The following is a 25,955-nucleotide window of genomic DNA, read 5'->3' on the forward strand; positions in this document are numbered from 1 at the left end:
CAACCACAGGATCTTTTTTTACTTTATAGCATTTTATTACAATAAGGTATTTATACAAAAGCAAATATAAATACAAACAAAGCACATTTTTCGTTTTATTAAAACATACATGTATAGAATACATTTATTTCACTTGATTTAATAAAAACAATTTACATACTGTCAGTCATCAGTTTATTCATACTGATTAACATAGAGGCATTTCTGAGCATTGTGCAGCTTAAAGTCTTTGCAATGTAAAAAGCAATTGCTGTCAAAAGATTTTAATAATACAAGTTTACATTATGTATATACAGCAGTAGTTATTGAACATTTTGAATACTGAAAAGACAGCAAAGGCACGGCTTAGAGAGCAGTTACACAGAAAGTTAGTATTGGATGAGGATAATTCAAATATTCTACATTGGTAAACTTCAGTTATTTAAATATTTGTACAGTTCACAAGAATAATGACAAAAGAACTCAATATTACAACCAGCTAAACATGGAGGACTCGTGTGTTTTCAGCTTTTTACATAATTTCTGTTTACATTTTTTCTGTATTTAATGGCTGTAAATTATGTTGTTGTAGCCACTCTCTACCCTTGATGAGAGGTTTTTCTACTGCAAGTCTAAAATGCAGTTCAGAGTTGGGGCCCCTGCAATTTAGCCATGGTTGACATGGTCCTTGCCTCTAGACAAAACAAACAATAATGGCTGAACTCTAAAATACAGACATTAACCTCATACATGTAGGAGCTATTCCACAGTCTGTGAGAGGGATATCTCTTTGCACCCCCCTCAATGAAAGAACCCAACTCTACTTGAAGAATATGTACAACTCTTTAGTCAAAGCAACTGATCATGTCTAAGCTACAATATCTGCAATTAAAGTGTTATGTGCAAAGTTTAAAAAAGAAGCTGTATGGTTGTCAACTGCTCTATTTCCAATGATGTATAACTTGTTGTAGGATAGGGGCAATAGAATTGGGGTCCTGAAAAATATTTTTCTCCTAGAATAAAAAGACGATTGATTTACAGGCATGTACTATGGTTGCACTTCCAGCAACTAGTCACTTAATAAACTCCACTATACTGTGCAGTGCATACCAGGACCACAGTAAGCACCAAAACAGCATGACTGGTTTCATTGCTTCTTAACTACCCTGTACACTAAACATTTGGGCGAGGAAGACATCTCATATCAGACACCCATATGGAATCAAAAATGTAAACGTTTTACAAAAACTAAATTCAGCCCACCAGATGTGAGCTCAACATACAGTAGAAATAGCTGGCCTTATAAAAATATAGTGATTTCTTTTTTTTCAACAGTTCTCGGAGTGTTCTCAGCAGGAGGCTGGGGAAAAGAGGTGGGGCCGAGTGCGTCTGTGAGGGGGGCGGGCTGATTTGGGGTTGGACGGAGGACGGGACTCCCCACTGACATGTTGTCCCTCTCAGTGCTGGCTGCAGAGACAGCAAGCTGTCCTTAGTGGATGTTGAGGTTTCTGAAGTAGTCAAAAGTCGCCCCCAGGGCCCAGCTCGTCTCCACGTTGTTTACCTTTTTGGCAAGCTGTTGAACACAGGAGGATCCCCATTTAGAATCAAGCCATTTCATCCAGCTACTTTGTAATTGATTTCAAAATCTGTGTTTAAGTCCTGGTTCTGGTTTGCTTACCTGCAGCACAGTGCTGTCCTTGAAGCCAAAGCCCTCCTTTAGCAGACAAGTGATATATGTCATATCCATGCAGAGGAAGGGGCTGATAGCACGGTATTTGGTCATTTTGTTGCACACTGCAAACACAAAAAACCTCAGGTTTCAGACAATAACTAAGGTGTCACATACCACTGACAAAAAAAGAAACATTGGATGGAAACGTATTGTTGCATCGTATAATAGAATTTCGTTCCATGTATTATTAAAAAAAAACTTCTAACCCCCTTGTGACATGACTAAAAGATGGCCTTTTTGTTTTGTTTGGCTGAATTAACAGGGAGGTGCGAGGAGACCGGCTGAGGGTCAGCACAAGGCTGCGGGTGGGTGGCAGTGTTAAACGGCCTAAAGCACAGTTTGTGCGTCTCAGTATGTGTCAGCCCCCAGGTGGTGTGTGGCTGTCAGGTGCCCTCCTGCCTGGGCCAGACAGACATCTCCGGCTCAGCTGCCAGCCAAGCCTGAGCCAGACTTGTTCCTCGAGACCATGTGACAGTGTTCTCACAACACAAACAGCCTTACATAACACACCAACTCGTCTTCTTACTTGCTATAAATCTGGTTCTACAAGGACATCACAAGTGCTACACACTCGAGCTGATAAGCATGGTGTGCATCAGTTAAACACAATGCAACATTTTATAGTGATGTTAACATATACTTTACCCTACAATAAACTATATGTGTCTTGTAATCCATCTCCATAACTCCACTTTTACTGTTGTAATAAATTGAGTAAAAAACTGTGCCAATTTACCACAATTGTCCGAAGTGTATGGGCACAAACAAGGTTTAATGCTTCAACTGTTTAGAGAATAGACTGTGTTGCATGAAGTTTCAGTGCAAGAGACTGATATATATATAAAGTATAACTGCACTGAAATTATTCTTGGTTTCATACACAAGTTTATCGAACATTACAAAATATGTAACTCTTACCTTCTTTGGCTCTCTTCTTAAAATCCCTGACTTCAAGCGCACCGCCTCGGCTGCCATCTGTGCAGAGAAAACATGCTATTTGAACACTTATTTTGTGCAAAAGATGATAATTTGCCTTAAAGGTACTGGCACAAGAGGGTGACTCTTTTGGTATGTGCCCACTCACCAATGAGTCCAGACTCCACAGCTCGGTCGAAGTAGTAGGAGAAGGCATAGAAGACGCTGCTGCCCTTCACTTCATAAGGCTGGTGCACAATTCCTTTGATTACCTTCATCACCTCATAGTAGCACAGCTTATAGCCTGCATAGCCTGAGGAGAAAGAGAAAAGATAAATGTAGTAATGCCAAATGATTACTCAACTAACATATTGAAAATGCTGGAGTAAACAATGGGTTAAAGGTGCTTGGAGGCAGTGATGGTCGGAATGCAATCAGTGGAGTCTGGAGCCTCAATTTGAGGTCAGCCAGTAGCTGAATCTGGGGGCTCACCAGATAATGTAAATGGGAAGCCCCAGAAGGACAAGTTTTCACACAGCCCCAAGGGTATGGTCGGCGAAGTTTTGCCGGCGAAAACCATGTGATGACAAGAGCGGCAGTTAGCGTGGCCCTGTTGGGCTGTCTATTTTTACCACATAATTGTGAGCGGTCCATATCAAGCCGCTCGTTACACAAAAAAAATAACAACTCAGGGACAAGCCCAGCATCTTTTGGCTACTTGACTGTGGTATGGGAGTGACTGCCTTATTTGTGAAGTTAACTGACAGTTTTCTTTTGGTTTAAATACAAGGTTGACTGCAGTATAATTGTTCAAGAGGGAGGACAGAGAGAGAGGATGACAAAACATGCATTTGGCGCCAAGGTTACAGAAACGTCAGTTCTCATGTGAGACTGTATTATACTGTATGCTATGGTGTTCCAGGGTTAGAGAAAGGAATGCACGGATCGCTGGATCCAATGCACTGGGAAGGCAATCAAACCCTCAGGGTGCTTTTATCTTACCGTCTGGAATCCCGCTAACTTTGTAGGTTGTTCCTCCAAAAGTCACATCTTCTCTGAACTTTTTCGGGAGGCAGGAGCTAGTGAAGACTTTCCAATCTAGACCTGGGAAAAGAAACACAAAAAAACATTTAGCAATTTACCCAATGAAAGAATGACAGAGTGCAAATAGGGCAGTGATCCCAGTTGCTAGAAACTTTACCATCAGCTCCTAGTGCTCCAAGAGTTGCCAGTCGAGCCGCATACAGTCCATTTCCAAGGTAGCTGTGTAATGGTGACAAACAATTATAGTAAGATTTCAGGTGGATATGTGTGTTTTAATCTACAGAAAGCACATGTTCATGGGCAAACCAATCCAGAGAGAATATGGCATCTACTTTGTCTGTTATTTACCTGTGTGTGTAGAGTTGATACGCGTGGTCGAAGAGGTTGAATTGGGCGATGTAAGTAGGGGGAGCAGACTGAACCGTTTTCTGTTGGATAAACAACAAATGTTTAGTGGTGTTTATTTGATGAGAAAAGTTTTAGACAAACTTATTTTCCACGTATAGTATTTCACGCACCTTTGATTTAGGAAGGAATGTGATCTGTGTAGATCCGCCACCCAAATCCAGGATACCCACTGTCCTCCTTGTGTTGGAGTACAAGTGACCTGAGGAAAATGAGTTCAAAAGATCAAAAAGTGTAAAGGGAATTTAGGACAAACTGTGTCTTTCCCTCCTAATACATTTTTGGTATGAAACCTCTAGGTTGCTGTTTAAAATAAAATGTGATGGTGCCATAACTGTGTGAAAAAAAACATGGGGAAATATTGCTTGTTTATGCAACCTGTTTGGGGCCAGTGATTCAAGCTCATAACCTCAGACAGGAGACAAGAGTCTTTCACTGCCGGGCCTCTGTGTACACTGGAGCCTCAGATATGAGCCTTGTGACCACTAACACCACCATAGCAAAACACAAGCAATGTCTTACCTGTAAGGAAGTTCACAGTGACCCAGGCGAGGACTCCTAAAACAGCACATGGGTGAAAATGCCTGCATTAGTTACGCCTTAGATATAATTACAGCTGACCTATGCAAAAAAGTTCACATTTGAATGAGTCAAAGGCAGCACAAAGAAAAGAGCTGAAGATGACTTTCAGCCCGGCTCTCCTCCATTAAGCTCATATTAAAGTAGCCGCGTTGGTGTGAACGTGCAGAGGTTGCAGACCAGCCCAGGTAATTACAGTTTTCTCAGATGTCAAGCCGCCGCGCTCATAAAGTGAGGACAATGAATGGCACATACTGTGTGATGAAACATAACATCGTGAGGGTGTCTTAATGAGTGATGTGGAGGATCGCGCTAAATTATTGGGCGTGGGGCAGCAACTCACGCAGCCATATTTATTTGCCACAATGAGGTAGTTACAGAGCTCTTGTAAAAAATAATTATGAGAGCAGCGTTGTTTAATGAGGCAGTTGAAGCACCTGGTCAGGCAATAGCTCGGTCAAAAAAATCATACAAAATTATGTATTTTTAAATAATTGTGTACTATATATGGTACAAATTGGTTCACGGGGCGTGAAAAGATGACCTACCTTCTTTAGCTCCATTCATGATGGTAACACTGTTGTTAGGCACAAAGAAAGGGGACTCATCAAATACTTCTCGCACCTGTGGAATAGATGAATCACTATTTTAGTACAATTTTCTTACTGGATCTGTGTTAAAACAATGACAGTAGTCTACAAACCCACATATTCTGCTGCTGTTAGGATAGTTTATAGTCTTTTCTAAGTTTTCTGTTTTGGAGTGACAGATAACCCAACCACAAGAATTGCTGGAGCAGTAGCCTGGGTTTAATTTACATGACAAATATATGGTTACTCCACACAACCCCACAACAGCTGTTTTTTTGCAACATAATAGCCACCAAATGGCCTTTTTCTTCAGTGACACTTGTAAACACTTAGTGGTTTCTCATCCCTCTCCCAGGCGGGACGGGTGGAGTTTGTGCCAAACTGTCTGAGGGCAGAGAGAAAACGTGCCTCACCTCCTTCAGAAGAGCGTTGGCCTTGTCTTCAGGCAGCAGACGCAGACCCGCCGTGGCCTTCAGGACCACTGGGGTCCTCTTCCAATTCTCCTCCGGCACCGTCTTCTTGGCAATTTTCAGCAGCTGTCGGACAGTGTTGCCACCCTGCAGAAGAGATGGCAGCATAATGATTGGAAGGCAAACTCTTACGCACATCATCAGACATTTGGTAATCAAACAAAGAATCATTTTAGTGATCAAAGACTTTAAAAATGTGTGTGAGTCAAAGGTAGGTAAATACAGTGGGCAGCATCGACAGGAGACATTTTTGTAATTATACGGTGTTTACATCACATGAACCCAACCCAAAGAAAATCCCAGCGATTTGGTGGTGTGCTGACACTGAGCAACTCCCTAATAGCCTAAACCTGATCATTGATAATAAGTGATAGTGAACAAACGCATACATACCTCCTCGGGGTTGTCCTTATAAGCAGAGAGACCGGGCTTCACTGCGTGGTACATTTCATTGTCCAGAACTGGCAGCTCAACTAGAAAAATATGTCAGTGAGCAGATTATAAATCAGAGTGCAGTACATTCGCCTATATGACATTGTGCAATAAGATAGATATGCTATTTTACTTGCAACAACTCATGATATTTCACCTACATCCGAATTCAGTTTTGGAAGTGCTTCCTACACAGTTGAGTCAGACAGGCAATTTAAAGGTCCACCTAAGCTACTTTTAGAAGCTGCCTTTGCCATGCACTACTGCCACTGCATGTTTGCCCTTACACCGCACACTGAATGACCTAACAGCGAGCAGACAGAGTGGGAGCCAGCAGCAGCATGTGCTGAGCTCTACCATTGGTTTAGAGATAGAGAGAAATATAGAGTGTCAGAGAGAGCGAGAGAGAGAGAGAGAGAGACAAACTGGTGCACTTACCAGGGTCTTTCTGGATGAACTTATAGATGTGGATCCTGGTGCCTGTGCTCCCAGCGTCAAACATGATCCCGTAGAAAAGCCGGCTCATGTTGACGGGGGAGGAGGCTTCATGCACCGGCTCCTCCACATCAGGTGCGGTGTAATGCTCAAGTGCAGGATGTACGACTTCGGGCACCGGGTGGAAAACCTCTGGCAAGGGGTGGGTGACTTCGGGCTCCGGGTGGAACACCTCGGGGATCTCGGGGTAGGTCGGAACTCCTGGCTGCGCGACTTCGGGCACCGGGTTGGAGATTTCAGGTAGGAGGTTTTCTGCGTTGGCGGAGTGCTCGCGGTAGCGGTAGAAGTGGGGGACGTAGCGGTGGTGCCGGTAGTAAGTCGCCTCCGCGAAGAGGCTCCCAGTCAGGAGCCAAACGGATAAAGTGAGGAGCAGAGTCGGAGTGGCCATTGTGTTCACAGCCGGGGAGATAGGAGAGCTGAGGAGAAGAAGCCTTGGTGGATGCTGTTGGAAGTAAAAGATTGACAGGGGCCCCGAAGAGAGAGAGCAGTGGAGATGGAGAGAGGCAGAGTGGATGCGATGCGATGCACACTTCACTCAGGACTGTCCGGTCATCTGTTTACAGTATATAAAGACATAAGGGCTTGGCATGCCGCCACACCGAGAGCAGCCATCCACCAATCCTGTGGCGGTCCATCCCAACTCCATCAGGAGTCCCCCCTCCTGTGAGCTAAGCTGGAGACTGACTACCTGCCTACCAACAGCATTTCCCTTCTTCTTTTTTTCTTTCTTTTTAGGAGAAGGAGGAGTATGATTATTTTTGGTTATGTTTTTCCCCTCCTCATCTCTACTGGTTACTCTAGAGCCAAAAAAATCCCCGAAGGAAAAGGAGAAAAGGGGTTTATAAAGAAGTCAAAATGAATGGCTCACACTAAAGTCTCTAAAGAAATGGTCTTAAAATAAGTTTTTATTGGTGTATTTAAGACTTATATAGCAACTTGCCTCAGAAATTCCTTCACCCTGCAACTCTTTGGACTTTCACGACTTCACAAGCGTTCAAATGTGGCTTCTGCCAACATTAAGAGTGATGCAAGTTTCTATTTGGCTGTTGCAAAGTCACAGCTTTAGAGTTTTGAAACTAATTGCTACCGTTTAAAAGACAGATTTGGGGGATTGGCCTTTACCATGTTGGCACTGGTTTTGCTTTACTTAAAATACTTTGGGGCTTTGTGTGGAAGACAGTATTAAACAAAGACACTCCAACTCATATTTCCATTAAAAAATGTGACTCATGTATTGAGGGTGGAATGGATTATGGCTTTGTCTTGCTGGGGATTGCAACCTCTACTTAATAACGTCCAGAAGCTGGAATGAATCATGTAAAAAAATATATTTCAACCTCTTTTTCATGATCCTACAATAATCACCACATTTAATCTACTCAAACAATTTCAACAACCTTAAAAAATAGTGAAAATGTGACCTTCTCTCCAGCTGGCATAAAAGTTGAAAGAATGTTAGCCATCATCTCACTCCCACTCATCCCTGTGTTAACCACAGGCTTTCCAAGGGAAAAAATATTTGGGCACCAAGGCACGTTTCACGAGAGAATGCATGAAAAGCATGAGTGGCTTTTTCTCGTCTTTAGGTGGGTGGTTGGCACGGCATCATAAGCCATGCTGTAGTGGAGGCCATCAGCTATTGCTTTCTGGTGTAATGTGCAGCGTGAGGATGCAGGATGCAGAGGCCTTTAGGATACAAACAATCACGCAGCATTGGAGCACAGCCGCTCAGAGATCTTATGTGAACTGAATTTCTACAGGGCAGTGATATTTTCCACCCACTTTGTATCAACAGAAAGAGGACAAAGACCTGAAATAGGAGGCGCTGTCAGTCTAGGCCTACCTATCAACCCGGCCTTATCATGTGCTACGAGACTGTTTCACCTTCTTCATCTAGAAACCAAGCTGTCGGCCGGTCCAGTCAGGAGGGTACGGAGAGGGCAGAGGTCCCGGGCACCAGAGAGTGTGGGAAGTCCACTGAGAGGACAATGCAGGGAGGGTGGGGCTTGGCACCAGCGTTCACCCATCATGCCATTCTGCTCCCAGGACACTCGACTGTGCAAAGCACTGTTCCAACACTGTAATTTGGACTAAAAATATTGGACTTTCTTTCCTCCTTCCTTTTTTCTAAATACTGTGGCTACTTCTTTCAATCCTGCGGCTCACCAGAATGGTCGTTCGCCCCTATCAAAGCGGACTCGGACCTCTCACTGACTTGTGTCCATAGAGGTCTTGGGGTTGCATGTTAGTGGTGCTTCAACGTGACTAATAAAGCCGGAAAAGCCCTGTTATAAATATTAAAGAAGTCATGTTTAGTCTGGAGTGAGTTTTAATTTTTAAATAATTGTTAGAAATTGTTCTTGCAGGGTAACGCTGTGACACATCCTGTGGTTAATGTAGCAATTTATTAGGACAGGGGCAATCCAGCTTAGGTCATTTGATGCGTGAATCAGAGCATGTTTCAGTTTTGAATACACACCTACTTTCACATCATCATTTTAATATGACATAGGAACGGCCCTTCAAGTTAAATGCCATACAAATTTAGATTTTACAACGTAAGTGTTGAATATTCACTGCAGATAACATAGGCTAAATCCGAATGTTGCCAAATGATGTAGAGATGACATCCAAATGTGCACCGCTAAAGTTATTCCCCTCTAAAACATGACACAGCACATTGCAAACACAATGTTTTAAAGTAGAGGTAGTTAGTTCGATACAAGTTTTGGTATTTTGTTTCAAGTTGAGTGAAACCATACAGCATGAAACGGGACCCTAGCTTTGTAATCTACACTCTGCAATATATCATTAATATGCTGCAATGTTACCCTCAGGAATGCCATGTTTGTGGGTGTCCTACCCCAACAAGTCCATTGAAGAGACCCAAACCTTGTCATTACAATTCCAATGATAATGACAGCTTTGAAAAGCTCAGGGTTATTTCAGTTTTCTCTCCTTACTGTCATAGTAATTACCTTTAAATTTAGTCTTCAAACTCTCTGCTCGTGATGCCAGAGCAGAGTGCGACCCTATATGAATCACTTTACAGTAGCTACACCCAACACTTTTGCGATATCTACTTTTGTGTTTGATGTAAAGCATATACACTGGACACTCTCTTGCTCCTGCAGGAGGCTGAACAAGATCATGGAGAGAAATCAGCGGTTAAGGACTTGAATTACGACCTGCGCTAACTTTACATTGTTTCTTTTGGATGAGCTTCTTCGAAGATGTTAGCCAACTGCATTTTGCGTTGATCTTAGTGGTTTTCCAAAAACAACTGTGGGGGTGGCAGAGAGTTACACACAGTTCTTTTCAGGACAACATGGACAATACTGCTGACAGGAACCACATTTTTTTTCATTTCATCATGTGGGGGGAGATGCGCAACATGTGCAGATCCTGTTTAATAGAACCCAGTATAAGAAGACTGTAAGACAAGTGACAAATACAGGCATTCTGTGTCAGTCCAGAGGCATTTGTTCATTGATTAATTAAAACCGTTATTTATAAAAAAGGAACTCTCAAGCGATCTTTTGCGGGATATGAATTCTAAAACACAAACCTGAGACCCAAAGTCCAAAAAAACACTATGCTGATAATAAATACATGCTTATAAGAAAATATGTGTTCATTAAGGGCCCGTGTCCACCTAACGCCTTTTTCCCACCGCAAGCGCCTTTTTTCAATTGATTCCCAATGAGAAGCGGCCGCCTCGGGAAAAGGCGGCCGCTCTGAGAAAAGGCGCAGCGCCCAGCGGTTTTTTTCGAGCGCTTTTTGTCTTTTTGTGCGGCCGCTTCGAGATTTGCAAGTTGAAAAAAGTTTAACTTTTCAGAAAGGCGGTGGGGACGTCACCGCCGCTTTTTTCAAAGGGCCAATCAGATAGTAGATCGTCGGGACTCGTCGCCTTGGCAACAAAGAAGACGGAAGAGAAACTGCTTTTTCCGTCTCTGTTTACCCGAAACTGTACGAAAATAGTGACTTAAAATGACCAGAACAGAGGGAGGACAGCCTGTTTGTGGGAGCAGATTAGGCGAACACTTGATTCTCTGTATTTTTTATCTCCTACGGATCGTTTCATGCGCACACATCAGCCTACAACTTGCTCCGTGTGTGTTTGCAGGAGCCGCGATAACTCCTCATCCAAACAGAGGATGGTGGAAAGTATTCTCTGTTTCATAAGACTACTCATATTAAAATGTAACGATTTAAATAGAAAACAGCAAACCTAAACAGTTAAACCAGTGTTGATAGGTCTGACTGACAGGTGACGATCAGCATTTTCTCTCCCCCGATCACAGCACTCTCTCCCCCAGCTCATAAAACGCTTGAAAAAAGCGGTCGAAAAAACCGGTTGTAAAAAACGCTCAGTAGACACACTCCCGAGCGCACAGCCAGCGTTTAACGCTGGAAAAAGGCGTTAGGTGGACACGGGCCCTAAAACAGACACATTGAGCTGGTGCTGATTTGTCAATGATGGAAACAAAATTGAGAAACCTGTGCCAAGTCAAATGGCCATAGGTAATTTGTAGGTTTTCAATAAGTTGACTGACAAAAAATGAATTGCCATCAACCTTAATATTTGGTTGATTGTTAAAGGATGACAAAATGTCAAACATTTGCTGGATCCACTTCTAAAATGAAAGGATCTGCGGTTTATATCATTTGAAATAAAAAAAGAAATGTCACATCTTTGGGTTTTGAAGCATCTTTTGGGTCTGAACATCATCTTGTAGGCCTACTTGAAATTGTAAGGGAACATTTTCACTGTTTTCTTACATTTTTACAGACAATTTATGAATTAAAAAACAATCAGAGATAACCGATATTTAATAACATAGGCCTAGTTGCAGTTTAATAAAGTAGGCAAATAGCCTATAGGTCTATTAATAATGATGTTGATGTGCATTGTTTGTCTAATTAAACTTTAGGCCTATCATGGTGACTGAAGGAGATTCACAGCTGAATGGATAAGTTGTGCTTTTCACAGGTATAAAAAATGTGTTTCAGACTGACAAAATGAGAAGGTAACCGTACCGTAGGCCTACCTAGCCTACTTAATAATTTAGGTCCAGTAGAAATGTGACCTTTCCCTTGGTTACAGCGTCCATGACAACAACACAAACACTCACAGTGGGCTACACTGGAGCTTGTTACAGGTACCGTTAGCTTGTCAAACACCCTGGGGTTATTACCGTAAAGACGTCTTTTCCTTATGGTAGCACGGAGCTGTTTTGCTTAGTATTCGAAGCTGGTGACAGTAGCAGTTATGCCAAAGAAGAAAGTCGCCAAAGTAAAAAAGGCGAAAGCCGGGTAAGTGCGCACATTTACACACAATTTTTTAGCTGCGTTGACGGAAAAGAACACGTTGAATATTATTGCCACAGGAAAGGAAAGAAAGAAAGCATAAAGGAGTCTAAAGCGGACAAAGAGTCGGACGTAGAGAAGGCCAAGGCCAGCGCTGCCCTCTGGGAGCTGAGGTTACAGGTCACCGACCAGTCGCTCGTGCAGTACCGAGACGCTTGCCGCAAGTTGTCACGCGCCAACGAGGAGCTCACCACCCAGCTGTACCGCGCGGAGAAGGACACCATCGATGTAACCACATTTCTGAAGAAACAGGATGCAACGAAAGAGGAGAAGGTAGGGCAGGGGCTGCATAGTTTATGTTGGGTCATCCCTATGTTCCCTCATTTCGTTGAAATCCCCCTCCCCTCCCCGCATTAAAAGTAGCATCAGGGCTGGCCCTTCCATGATGCCCTTTTTTTTGTAGGAACATTTTCTATGCTTTTCTTTAACGCCTGAAAGGCATGTGAAATTATTTTATGTATTTATGTTAACAGGTTTTAAGGACATAAACAACCCCTAAGTCAATACACACACACACAAAAAAAGGAAAATACAATCAAACGAATTCAGACACATCCAAGAGGAGAGTCACTTAGCCAAACAAAACATCCTCATAACCATTTAAAGAACACAAGATTATGCCAGCACAGCACACAACACCCACTGTAGCCACGGCTTAATATAAACAAAACAACTTTGAAAAAATAGCATCTGCATTGAAGTACACAAGGAAAACATTACCTAATCTAGGCCTATATAAATAAGGATGGAGTCCAAATGCTGCAACAGGGGACCCCAGGATTTTTCCCATTTATCTTATCTGAATGCAACACATGTTTCACCCTTGTTTAACAAACTGTCTCATTTCAACAGATCAATATTCTGCAGAAAGCCCTTAAAACTCAGGAGTTACTTGCACGTGAAGAGCGAAACAAACTGGTGAGTTCCTTTTTTTAAAAACAACCAGAAGAAATTGAATGCAACTCGGACCTACAACACAAGCTTGAGCTAGCTAGCATCTTCATACTAGAAAACTGTGATTTACTGTGCACAACTTAAACCTGTAGCATCTCAAAAATGTGCTGTGCTGTGTCTTGACAGCTGTCTTGTGTGTAATTATGTTGACATTAATTATGTAAACGGAACAACAACCGAATAAAGCGACCATAAAACAAAAAGAAGTATAAAGAAAAAAGAACAACCAACACATTCCAAGTTACATGGTCTAATGTTATTTTAATCTATGTCAGTGGCCACAGAAGGAATAAAAATAAAAATGTTAAATTCTTGGTTGGAAAAGGCAATCACACTGCAGTTCATGGTGTGTTAACCATACCTCATATGTCACACACAGATCCTTTCCTCTAAAATACCAGTTTGAATTACAAAATACTTATTTTGATTCCTTTTACCCTCACTGACCTCCCCCTGCTGATAGTGGGTTGGATAGTTAAGATCAAGCTATCAAACTGACATGACAAAATTCAAGTGGCTTCACAAGACAAAAAAAAAAAAACACTTTTGCGTCTTCTGCTAACAGCTGTTTTTCATCTTCCTTACTTCATGCTGGTAAAATGGAGTCCAATAAGCTTCTGAGGAGGAAAAAAGAGGCATGGTCTGGACCAACTTGAAACATCCCTATTTTAGACATGTATGGAACTGTCACATGTCCACTTAGGGACAAAAAAAAAGAATAGTGTGGTTGACTTTGAAGATGTGACTTCAAGTTCACAACCCTTCCCTCATTGTGAAGTGATTAAATGGGTCATCCTGGCTAATGGAAACTACTCCATCAAAGGCACTCTGGGAACAGGGATGCCCTTGATTTTGTCTGAGAAGAGACGTGATGAAACTTTCTGAATTTTGAGAAATCCGGTAAGCCAAATAATGATCCCATAAAAAATAAAACTTTTCCGATTGCATTTTATGGTCAGCTTGAGGAAAAGACAGTTGCATGCAACACTGGTCGCATTCAACTTCGAAACCGACATCTCACACAGTGACAATTGCACATGACGCAATGCAATCTAAAATAACTGAAATGCTGAGGAGGTTTGCATAGATGTAGATGAACGTATGCAGCTATGTGAAGAATAACGATTAGGCCTAAAGTTGTAATCAGTCGGTTGATAACCTCTCATTTTGTCGTCATGTACATGTTTGCGGTTGCGTGTTTTGCTAGCCTCTCATGACTTTGGTCATTTTGTCACATTTTTGCTCTGACAGGCTTTTCCACAGTAGCATCTTGAGGTATTTGGCTCGACTGATCTGTGCTTATTTGGTCTGCAACGAGTATGGCCCGTGTGAACTTTGGTATAACAAATTCAAATTGTCTGAAGCTGATAGAAGCTGCACTCATGGGAAACGTTCACTATATAGTTGAGTGGATGCATTTTTACAGCCAAGCCATGCATTTATACTATGTCCAAATGTTTTTCAGTCTGTGTGTCTAATTATATGACTGGTTTCAACAGACTGAAGATTACACACATGAAATCAACGAAATGAAGAAACTGTTCAAAAAGAAGTCCAGTGACTTTAACATGATCCAGGATGGGATGAATAAAATTAAAGAGTTCCAGAAGAAGAAAGTCCAGATGGAGCAGGAGCTCAGTGATGTGAGGGGGCAACACACACACACACACACACACACAGTATGACATGTTTCCTATTAATGAGTGGTTGTTATTTTGTCGGTATATCAATGTTGCCACTAAACAAGACCTTATTTTATAGATCAAAGAAAGCATGGATGCTGCTGACAAGGAGCACAGGGAAAACCTAAACAAAATGGAGTGCCATTTTTTCAAAGAAAAGGTATTATCAAATTCAGTAATGCTTTCAATGACACTGAAATAGTTCCCATTTGAAAATATATCAGTACGCCATAAAAGTTAGCTAGCTGTGGAGACATTTGTCCCTTGTTCATGGACAGATGAGGGAGGATGTTGGCTAAAAACTAGATAGCGGAGGATATTGTTCCACATTTCCCTGCAGACTCGCCTGGAGAAGGAAGCTGAGCGGACGGTAGCCATGGTGGTGGCGAAGGCCCACAGTGAAGCCATTGTGTGAGTATGTTTCCACTGTCCCTGTACAATCTAATTTTATTCTTTAAACTGCTCTTTAAAGCGCTCCCAACGCAAAGAAAAAATAATTTACTCACACGGGTGTTTATGTAGATAAATATATATATAACTACAACAAATGTTATTTTCTCGACCGCACTGGTTGCTCATGTTCAGGTAGCGCACATCACAGATGCCAATGATCACATCTCTAGCCCTAGCCGCCCCAGAATGTCCTGCCGGGAGGAGGAAGTGATGCATGCGGGGAAGACCAAAGTTTATTACCTTTGGGGCCATAAGATGTATATTTCACTTCAGCTATGTTTATATTTTCTTTTACAGCTCATGAAACATCAACACTGATACTGGTGTGGTCCTGCCGGTTTGGTCTTAGAGTCCGTAATTGATTTAATTGTAAAGTGTAAAGTTCACTGACCCAATTTACACTGGGAAGTGAATCTCCTCGCATTCAGAGCCTTTACCATCTTGATAAACGCTCTTAAAATATTCCTCAATCATTTGATTAATTCCACTTGGAACACTCCATTGCTGGTTAGAAAACATAGAAATGTGTACCAATAATTCTGGATTACCAGAAAATTCCTAGGGATGTGTTTATATTTAGAGAAAAATTATAATCTCAGTGTTTTTTTGTTTTTGTTTGTCCTGTAAAATATTTAGACAGTTGGACGATGCCTCGCGCTCTGTGTTCAGGGAGAACGTGCGGCTCAATGAAGCGCTGAAATATCACATAAAGGATGCAGAGGACCTGCAGAAATCAGCTAATTCATTGGCTAAGGAAAACGCCTCGCTGGCACTGGACAAGGTGTGTTTGAACCATAGGACAGCAAACAGCAGGGTTACTATTAGGCACCGGGTGTCCTTGGATAGAGACCATTCATCTCCATAAAGTAATTTTCAATAATGTCAGTTATGAAACACTTGTCAGATCTGTGCAGAATATATTTCAGGTGGTTTTTTCCCCTGGTGTTGTTTATTTGTGCTGACCCTGTGTATTTTGCTTGTGGTCCTACTCCTACCCCCCTCCATCCACCCCCATCCCCTTCTGACTACTACCCAGCCTCTCAGTGGTCAGTGGTTGTGGTGAGTTTCCACTGGTGTTTGGGTTCAAATTTAGTGGCTTCTCCTTTGCAGCTTCCTGGCACTGATTCTTTAAGACAAATAAATGATGGGCACATTAATCTTACCTCTAATGATAACAGTGATTCAAGGGAGTAAATCCACCTTGTTGGAGCTTTGGCCACTTACTCAGCTGCACAGACTAGCGCACAAATCCTTATCTGTTTCAGCTCTAGATCGGCATTAGAAAGGAATGGATTTTCCTACATTAGCATGTTAATACTTTGTCTTTATTTCCACTCACACAGAACACGTTGGAGTTGATGGTAAGGAAGAATGCAGCTCAGATGGAGGCCCAAAAAGAGGAGCTATCTAAAATTAGGGCCATAGTAGCTTCCCTGGAGCTGGACCTAGAGCTAAAAGTCAGGGAACCCATGCGAGAGAAGGAGGCAGAGAAGGAGAGGACCCTGGTCTGGAACCAGGCCAGCCAGGTAGAGTTGGACAAGCTGCAGAAAGTGCTTACCATGCGGGAGAGGGAATTAGGGCACGTCAAGCAGCTGGCGAGCACCATTGTAGATCAGCGCACCGAGATGGAGCAGTTCTTCCACGAGGCACTTGCTCAGGTCAAGCAGGAGATCGGGGCCAGCAGGCTGCAGTACAAAAAGGAGGCACAGCAGGCTTATCGCTGGAGGCTAAGGGAAGCCACAGCAGGAAAGCTCAAGTTCCCACCCATCCGCACCTTTCATAAAAGCCCCAACAGTACCAACTCTGTCCATACAGACATGGAGGCGGCTACAGGGTGGTAGGTCTCCATTTCTCATCATTTCCATGACTTGCACAACTGTGTACGTCTGTGTGATTATTTTTAATTCCCCGTGTTTGTCAGCAGCAAGTCAGTTCAGCTCGTTCAGTGGTCATCAAACCATAACACTCTTTGTACTTCATATGTAACAGAATTACATTAACACCATTCATTTTGATTCCATACTCCTGTTTTAAGGGCTCATCAACCAGGCAGCAAAGTTGAAATCTCAGATCTCACTTGGGAGCAGAAGGAGCAAGTGCTCAGGCTTCTCTTTGCTAAGATGAACGGACAGAGGGAAAGGTAATAAAACCGCCATAATAGTATCTGTCTTAGCAATAGACTTGTTTGTTGCTTTTTTAAATTATCGCTCACTGACTTGTTTTCCCTGAAAATTAAGGAAAACTTGTGGATCAATTAACTATGAAGAACAAAGTGCAGTGACACCATGCAGTAGTTCAGGCTGAACCTTTGGTGACTCCTCCCTCCGTTTAATGATTTAAACAGCCATTTTTCTCAGTAGAAGAGGATACCATAAAACATCAGTTAGGCTCCAACCAATTTTCTTTTCCATCCAGCTGCTTAAAAAGAATGAAGAAAGAGTCTGGGCACAATAGTAAAAATAGGCCCAGCCGCAGAGTCGTGTGCTTGGAAACAAACATCTGGTCACGTCGATTTGCCTTCAGCCTATTGGCCCCTCTTCACGTGCACTTGCAGCTTATTTTGTTCTTTGAACGCCTGTGGTCAGAGAGCAGCTGGTAACATGATTTTCAGAAAGGAGTGTGCAGGGGATCTGGATGTATGGGGGTATGGCGACCGGGAGATGATGTATATTCATGTTAACAGTGGTCTGGCACCTAGGCTAGCAAAATAACATAGAACATTTGGCGACCCACGAGTCAGTAAGCAGCATCCAAGTCCATGTGTATCATGTTGACCCAGAGTGACCCCTTACCAAGACACGCTGCAGGCCTGGGTGAATAGACACCAGTGTGCTAAAACATGGCTTTTCACCATGAGGTTCCCTATGTAACTGCAACTCTGCATTTTCCTTATAGGAAAGCCAGCCAACATCTGTCTGCGTCTGCCTCCTCTGAGAAGAAGAGCCTTATTGACAGCAATGCTGCCGGGTAAGACACTAAAGGAATGTACCAGATTTAAAGCTGTACCTTGTCCTTTCAATTATAAAGCCTCTGCAGATTTATAGGTCCCACACTCCATGTTTAGCTAGAAAGACATTGGCTGTGAGAACACAAGTGTCTACATTTAATTTTTCATAGTTACATTTTAGTGTTGCATAATGATGACTGTCTTTCAGAATTAGAGAGGAGCTCTCCCCGGCGACCTTCATCACCGAGGCGCCTGAGCCTGTTCTGCCCTCAAACCGAAAAAGCTTGTCGGATATACGCACTACATGACCTTTGTGTGGCTTCTATATAGCACATCACACTCTGGATCGTTTGCCTCTGCTTTCTACACTTCCCACAGAGTGTAAGAGAAGGTGTTTGTTTGGGCTCATTATAAACATCTTTCTGTGCATGTGTATATATATATATATGGCTTGCAAGTATTTTTTTGTTCATTTGAGGATTGTTTAAATTCTGTTACAACCCTTTTTAACTTGGCGAATACCAAACTATGCGCCCGATAATGTGCAAGATCTCTAAACAATGGTTGCGTTCCGAATCGCATACTCTTTCATTTCTCTATTCTTCATACTACCTCCGACGATAAAAATAAATCTTGCAGTAGGCATACTATTGGGACATACTTTTACTCTCTTATTTCATCATAACATTGCGCCTTGATCTTGCCTCTTGCTTTCATATCCGTCGCATCCCTGTTTGTTTTCATATGGAGGCTTCGTCACTGTGACGTCACATGCGCATTGGATTGTGGGTCAGAATTGCCCAAATAGGATGCAGTTTTTAACACTAACAATCTTGGCCGGATGAAGTAGAACATCCGGGTACTTCTAACCATCCTAAATCTGGCCACAAGAATCGGGACATCCTAAATCTTTTTTCTACATACTATATAGTAGAAACTATGCGATTCGGAACGCAACCAATCATTGGCTGGGGGTTCCAGTGGAACACAATGCAGTGCATCCATGGTAGCCTTTATTCATAGGGATTAAACTAACAATACTAAGTATACACACTCACACATGTTTGGATACTGGTGTTGTATTTGAGGAAATTACATTGAACCATAACATTTCCACAGAGGTACAGATGTTTTGCATAGTTAAAATCTTGGCCACAGTGGTTTACTTATGAAGTTTCTATAAACACGTCTTATAAACAATCTTTACTATTCACATTGAACATTTTGTATTTTCTATGTGGAAGAAAGGTGTCTAGGCCTTCTGTTTTTTCCTGACTGAACAGCAGCACTTTAATGGAGTATTTAGCGTCCCATGGTAGGCATGGTAACTGCAGGAGTCTTCAAGGTGGCATCTTCAGCTTTCCACTGTGAGGTTACAGTTTTGATCTGTGTATAGAAATTGATGCCCTGGAAAGAAGAAAATTAAAACATTATATAACATCATTACTGCTGTTTGTTTTTCTCTTGTACCTGTAACAATGAGATGACTTTGTTTCTTTATTACTTGTTTTCCGTAGAAGTTCATGTCCCCTCTGAAGGATCCTCTTGATCCAGTGAAGGAGAACATAGGCAATGGAACAGGGATGGGAACATTGACTCCAATCTGCACAAAACAAGCATTTTCTGTCTTTTTCACAAGTGTTAATTTTGTAAAACAATTCCACACTATCCCAAATTGCTAGGATGAGTAAGATGTGACTGATGAGATGTGTTTTATGAGCAAAAGCTAAACCTGTGGCTTATAGTTGCAGTTTTGAACACATTCCATGCGCTTATGAAAAACGAGAAAAAATTAATAAACACTTTGTTATGAAGGTGCACGGTTTAGTTGGTTTGACTTTAAAAGCAAAGAAATACGTTTGGCCACTCCAAGGCTGTTTGGTGAAGGTGCAGGGAGAAAAAATAAAAAGTAGTTGTTTGTTGCATCGAGGTTTGGAGAAGAGTACAGCACATGGCCTGCACAGCATTCCCCGACATGTGAACAGCAAACACAAGGCATTACTAAGGCTCCACAGGCAAACAAACAGGGTAAGGGCTGGACATATTTATGCTGAAAAAATTAGCAGAACCCGAGGAATCCCTTTTGAGTTTAATTTAAGGTTTCCTTCTTCGATATACTTCCAGGAAAAATGTTTCTATGTCTCCCTGTTTTCATTTAACATGCATATTTGCTATAGCTATTTGCAGTCTTGCTTGGTTTGGGAAGTGAAGGGAAGGGGGTTGCCGAATGTGTTTATTTTAGGTTAGGGGCATACAGGGCTATACTTGACATGGAAAATTGTTTTTTTGTTTTAATGTGTGTGAAGGTTTCCAAACAGAAATGTGATGTGCTCCCCTGCTTGAGATGCAGTATAGACATGACAGAGGGCTGTGAATGTCTCCTTTCTCCCAAAACAGAGGAACACATTTGGAGGCTGCAGCCACTCACCTGGCCCACGTCCACCTCATGGGTGTATTTGCGTGCAGTGGCGCCATTTGTGGTGAAGATAGCTGTACCGTTGCCATACACGTTCTTGTTGACCAAATCGATGGCATCATCTAGAGTGTCTGCCTCGAGAACAACCAACACAGGCCCGAAGATCTCTTCAGTGTAGCACGTCATCTCAGGCTGCGAGAGCACAATATCAACACAATTAAGTTCAGAATGATACTTAGATGCAAATACATATGTGAAGAAAGGATATTTGACACACATACTGTGACATTGCTGATGATGGTGGGACCCACAAAGTTGCCATTCTCATAACCCTTAACATTGACCTTTCGGCCATCCAGAAGCAGTTTAGCTCCCTGATCCACTCCACTCTGGATCAGACTGCAGACTCTCTCCTTGGCCTGGGGCGAAATCAGAGGCCCCACGTCTGCACCAGGCTGATCTCCTAACAGGGCCATAAGAACAAACAGCTATAAGGTTACATACTATGGCACTTGCATGATGAGAGCAAATTAAGGGCACTGCCACAAACACGCAAAAGCCAGGACGAGGGGCACCCTGAGGCACTCCCTCAAAAATGGATACTTAGGGGTTTCCTGTGCGCTACACAAATTAGAGTCCATATCACTGAAAACTGGGAGAATCATTCTCAATTTGACTCCACATCGTTCCTTTCTCAGAGAATCTGATGCTGCGAACCGCCATTTAGGTCTGGGCCGCAGATCTGGCCACAAATTTGCAGCATGGCTGACTAACAAGCCCTCTCTCTCCCAGCTGATCCCAATATGAAGTTACAACGGGGCAAGAGGCGAGAGGTGTGGTTAGGGCAGCGTGGGTGGCCCCCGACATGACTAGACCAGACCAGAGGCCCTCGAGGGAACACGGGCTCAGGAGAAGCGGAGAGGTGAAGGGTGGGGCTGACAAGTGCTGCGGTACCTGCGTTCACGGACAGGGCCTTGGCCCGCTCCACCAGCTCCGGCAGCCAGCTCCGTGCCTCACCCACCAGGACGGCAGTTGACAGAGCCATGCAACGCTGTCCCGCTGCCCCGAACGCTGCTCCCGCAAGCTGGTTCAGAGTGTTCTCCTTGTTTGCATCAGGCATCACCACACCATGGTTCTTGGCTCCCTGCAGGACACGAGAAGTGGTTAGCCTTCTGCCGTTTGATCTCCACTTTACAGCTACTGGTCAGTCACAAGTGAGAACATAATATCAGGGATTTAGATACAACCTACAAATTTGTGTTTGAGCACATCTGTTCCACATTTTGGGCCATATTGGATTGATGAACACAAATCAGAATAAAGAGATAGGACATTTATAATTAACAGCCTGGCTTTAAAACAGTGATGCACAGCTGCACTCTGTTTAGCATCTTCTCACATCTGTACAGCTGGCAGTGAGGAGGAGCCATAAGGTTAAAATATACAACAAGAATCTGTTGGCCAATGCTGCCCCCTTCTGGACATTAACAGGAGGTGTCGAAACATTTCACCTGTGTTGTGTTATCATTTGAAACTCACCATGTTGGACTGGACCCTCTTGCCATTTTTAGAGCCCCTCTCGTAAATATATTCCCCGGCTTGATTCGAGCCAACAAAGCTGATTGCCTTGATGGCTGGATGGTCACAGATGAAATTCACAGCTGTGGCAGAGAGACAGATTTAGAAATGACATTAACTTTCATATCATTTAATCAATCACAGTAGTTCATTTCCAGATATTTTAAATACTGTGAGACAATGCATTGCAGAGAATATGAAGCAATTACCCCAAGGGTGAGGAAGAGCTACACAATAAGTGAGAAATGTTACAGTAAAACCTCCTTTGACATTTTTGATAGGCCTCATTCTTATTTTTTGTCATATGCATCAATGTATCAAACAATATTATATATAAAAATAGTTGGATGTAGCTATTATTATTTACGAGATTGTGTCATTCATTGTGTCATAATTTGCCCAAAAAAATGAATAGGTGATTTTTTTATTTTAAATGTCAGCAAATAGTAACAAATGTCCAATGTTGAGACGAGAGATGAAATTACTTCATTAAATAGCTTGTTCTGTCTGACCTACTCCCTGAAGATATTTAGACGGCGATCATAAAAGACAAAGAAAAGCAGCGATGCTCCCATTAGAGAAGATGGATCCAGCAAACGTTTGATATTTTTTGTTGAAAAATTAGTAACAGTAAAAGTAAGTACCGTACATGTCTATAAAATATTTGCAGATTCATTTTCTGTCATTAAAATAATGGATGGATCAACTCGTTTTCAGTAGAAGGCTCTTGTGTTACATAGTAGCTTAACAGATCATAAACATGTTTGTTTTCATGACTTGTCCAACAAATTATTCAAAAGTCATTAGTGACTGTGGTAAATCACCAAGACCAGCTTCCCCACCATTAATTTAGATGCTTAACATGCATTCATTTAAGGCTCAGCATAGACATTGCCTTTTCTCAGCATTACAGATTAGGTTCAGACCTAAATTATGTTCAGACAGCGGCTAACTCTTACCAGCGTGTTGGCCGTGGATGATGTTGAGCGTCCCATCCGGAGCACCGGCGTCCTGAATCATCTTAGCCAGTAGCATGGCGCAGGCTGGCACCCGCTCTGAGGGCTTCAGCAGGTAGGTGTTTCCTGCCACCATGCCCATTGGGAACATCCACAGAGGGATCATGGCAGGGAAGTTGAAGGGGGCGATGCCAGCACACACTCCGATAGGCAGGCGGTAGGTGTAGGTGTCCATGTCCTTTGTGATGGAGGGCAGGGTTTCCCCCAACATCAGAGAGGTGATGCTGCAGGCATGCTCCACAACCTCTGCAGAGAAAACAAGCGAAACAGGGCATGCAATACATGAGTTGATTTATTTTCTTGTTTGAAGATGTGTCAATCTAAGTAAATGGACTGCACTCATATAGCGCTTTTTCAAAGTGCTTCACATTATTTGTCATTCACCCATTGACATACACACTCATACACCAATGGCAGCAGCGATCACATAGGATGCGAAATAACCATCGGGAGCAATTTCAGATTCAGTGTCTTGCCCAGCAACACTTCGACATGTGGCAGTGGTCAGGTTGATGATCTCTACCTGCTTAGGCACAGGCATGCGCGCGTGCGTGTGTGTCTGTGACTTTGTGTGGAAGAGAGAGACAATGTATGTAAGATGAAATTTCTACAAACTCTCCAAAAAGAGAGAGAAAGTTTGTCTTTCAATCTATATGATGATGTCCTAATGTTATGAAGTGTGTTAACACCTGCACTCAACTATAATTTATTATATAAAGATAAGATATTCCAAATTTTTTATATAATTACAATCTCTATTTGTGATAGAAATGGGGCAAGAAGAATGGTTAATTCATTCAAAAAGTATAGGGGATAGCCACGAAAAGTGCAATCATTTAGTAGCGATCATTGATAGGACTCATGGGGAAGTCTGCCCTTTGTTCCACAGATACAGAGCTACTATAACTTATTAACTATCCTTTTAACCACAAAGTCAAAGCCTACATAACATGCACATGTTTGCCCATGGTTTTGTAAAAAGTTACAATGAGATAAACTTACGCAATCCTCTGAACACATCTCCCTCTGCATCTGCAAGGGTCTTGCCCTGCTCCACTGTGATGGACTTTGCCAGTTCTTTCTGAAACACAAGACGACTACTGTGTCAGTCCTTTGTTTTCATCTTTGGATGTAATGTCATTTGAACTAGAGTTTTAGAATTTCAGAAACTATATCAAATGAATTATATTACATCTTAACAGTAAACTTCTGCATATTACATCGATCTGAACCCTTTGACTTACAATGTTGTCCTTGATAATTTGCTGATAGCGCAAGAAGACCTGCTGCCGAGCCAAGATTGAGGTCTCAGACCAGGTGAGAAAGGCTCTGGAGCACGAGTCAACAGCAGCCAACATCTCCTCCTGGGTGGCTTTGGGTACACGAGAGATCACCTCGTTGGTAGCCTGCCAAGGAGAAAAAAAGAATGTACATTAATAAAGGAAAAAGAAAAGTTAAGTTTCGATTAGAAGGGGCTGTTTAAGTTCACCAAAAATGATGGAACAGGTGAATTGTATATTGATATTTAACCGAGAGGTCAGAGTTATTAATTAAAAGAGACATGATTTCCACATTCAGTCCATGAGAAAACATTTGTGACTCGTTATCCGACCTTAGCCGCGGTTTAAATCATTTATCAGCGGCAATCAGTTATTTTGGTTACATATATCGTATTAATTTTACACTTGACATTGTTTTTAATTTTGATGAGTTACTTTAACATAAAGTGAAACTGCTCAAATAACAAAGGGACAATACAAATGTCTCAATATAACATTTTCAACAGCAGATCAACACCTATCCAACTATAAAGTTAGACTATTCATAGTTTTCTGATCCAGACGTGAAGTACTTACAGGATTGTGAATATCCAGCCATTCTGAGGTTTTAGATTCAACAAATTTTCCATCAATAAACAGCTTGGTGGTGGGCTGTGAAGACAGATATTGCAAAACATCTGCATGTAGTCAGCAGTTTCATTATTAATTTATGATATGTGATGTAACGTGTAATAGCAGACTGACAATTAAGTGTTCTCAACTCACCACTGAGGAAGAGTAGCACATGCGGCCAACTTTCAGTGGGACCTGAGGGAGAAATCATCAAATGCAATAAATATTATCCCTCTATTCAAAACTGTTATCGTGGCTTTGCTTTACAAACTTTGTGAGCCACTGAATACACAAAACTAGCCGTTTCCTGTTGAAACCTGAAGGCCCACAACATTAATGAACAACTACCAAGTGCCATTATGAAAAGGCAAAGGGACAAAGTCAAACCGACTGGTAGAATCAATAGTTTTCTTCATGTTTTACAGTATAAAAAGGGTGAAATAGGCAACTTTCTCCACATTATTAATCAGCTCATTGATTGTGCCTTAAAATCCTACAATCAAAACCGAATATCAGGTAAATTCCAAAAGAGCAGAAACAAGTGAAGTTAATCCCATATGTGAGAAATAAGTTATGTAAGCAAATCAAAATCAAATCCTGCAGGCTGCAGCACATGACAGCTGGCACTTTGTAAACAATCTCATGCCTGCGTCATTTGCAACTTGGGAGAAGTTTTAAAGCTATAAAAAGGTGAAAAGCTTACCCTTGCCTTCAGCACTGATCTTAACGCTGTTGTCGCCATGGTGGGTAATTTATTAAGAGCAGGCACACTAGATATGACCAACTCCGCGGGTGGGACGGTGGCCAGCAGAGGACGGCATCCAGTTTTCTTCCTCCCGGAGATGTAGTAGCCTACCTGTGGGCGGGCGCTCACCAAATCTGACGCAACCTGATTGGCCAACCTGGGTACATTCTGTCCAATCCCTAGTTGAGATTTTTGATCAACCCGCCTTGGCTGTGGAACTGGGCTTATGATTTGATAAAATTCTCGGTCGGTCATTCTTCC

At 42.3% G+C, this 25,955-nt stretch overlaps 3 protein-coding genes across 3 annotated transcripts; 1 reads left to right on the forward strand and 2 right to left on the reverse strand.

Moving 5' to 3' along the window:
* Positions 1-76: 76 nt before the first annotated feature.
* On the reverse strand, positions 77-7,346 carry entpd5a (ectonucleoside triphosphate diphosphohydrolase 5a). Its single transcript, XM_080042959.1, has 13 exons — positions 6,585-7,346; positions 6,108-6,187; positions 5,658-5,801; positions 5,203-5,278; positions 4,598-4,633; positions 4,189-4,277; positions 4,019-4,098; positions 3,828-3,889; positions 3,629-3,730; positions 2,796-2,939; positions 2,630-2,686; positions 1,658-1,773; positions 77-1,552 (listed from the first exon to the last, which is right to left on the reverse strand). The coding sequence occupies exons 1-13, from the start codon at positions 7,027-7,029 to the stop codon at positions 1,469-1,471; spliced, it is 1,515 nt and encodes a 504-aa protein (XP_079899085.1). The 5' UTR covers positions 7,030-7,346; the 3' UTR covers positions 77-1,468.
* Positions 7,347-11,913: 4,567 nt separating this feature from the next.
* On the forward strand, positions 11,914-18,355 carry LOC307261693 (basal body-orientation factor 1-like; the record flags this gene model as incomplete). The annotated part of the gene is made up of 11 exons (XM_080042267.1): positions 11,914-11,957; positions 12,032-12,284; positions 12,864-12,929; positions 14,465-14,608; positions 14,727-14,807; positions 14,988-15,058; positions 15,737-15,881; positions 16,444-16,937; positions 17,136-17,240; positions 17,996-18,067; positions 18,256-18,355. The coding sequence occupies 11 exons, from the start codon at positions 11,914-11,916 to the stop codon at positions 18,353-18,355; spliced, it is 1,575 nt and encodes a 524-aa protein (XP_079898393.1).
* Positions 18,356-19,110: 755 nt separating this feature from the next.
* aldh6a1 (aldehyde dehydrogenase 6 family, member A1) lies at positions 19,111-25,779 on the reverse strand. The gene is made up of 12 exons (XM_080042980.1): positions 25,653-25,779; positions 25,103-25,144; positions 24,914-24,988; positions 24,302-24,463; positions 24,060-24,138; positions 23,001-23,303; positions 22,003-22,124; positions 21,418-21,607; positions 20,745-20,926; positions 20,476-20,655; positions 19,552-19,650; positions 19,111-19,454 (listed from the first exon to the last, which is right to left on the reverse strand). Exons 1-12 carry the CDS (start codon positions 25,689-25,691, stop codon positions 19,350-19,352), a joined length of 1,578 nt encoding a protein of 525 aa, XP_079899106.1. The 5' UTR covers positions 25,692-25,779; the 3' UTR covers positions 19,111-19,349.
* Positions 25,780-25,955: the final 176 nt, after the last annotated feature.

Source organism: Ammodytes marinus (assembly GCF_949987685.1).
Source record: "Ammodytes marinus genome assembly, chromosome: 15".
Lineage (NCBI taxonomy): Eukaryota > Metazoa > Chordata > Actinopteri > Uranoscopiformes > Ammodytidae > Ammodytes > Ammodytes marinus.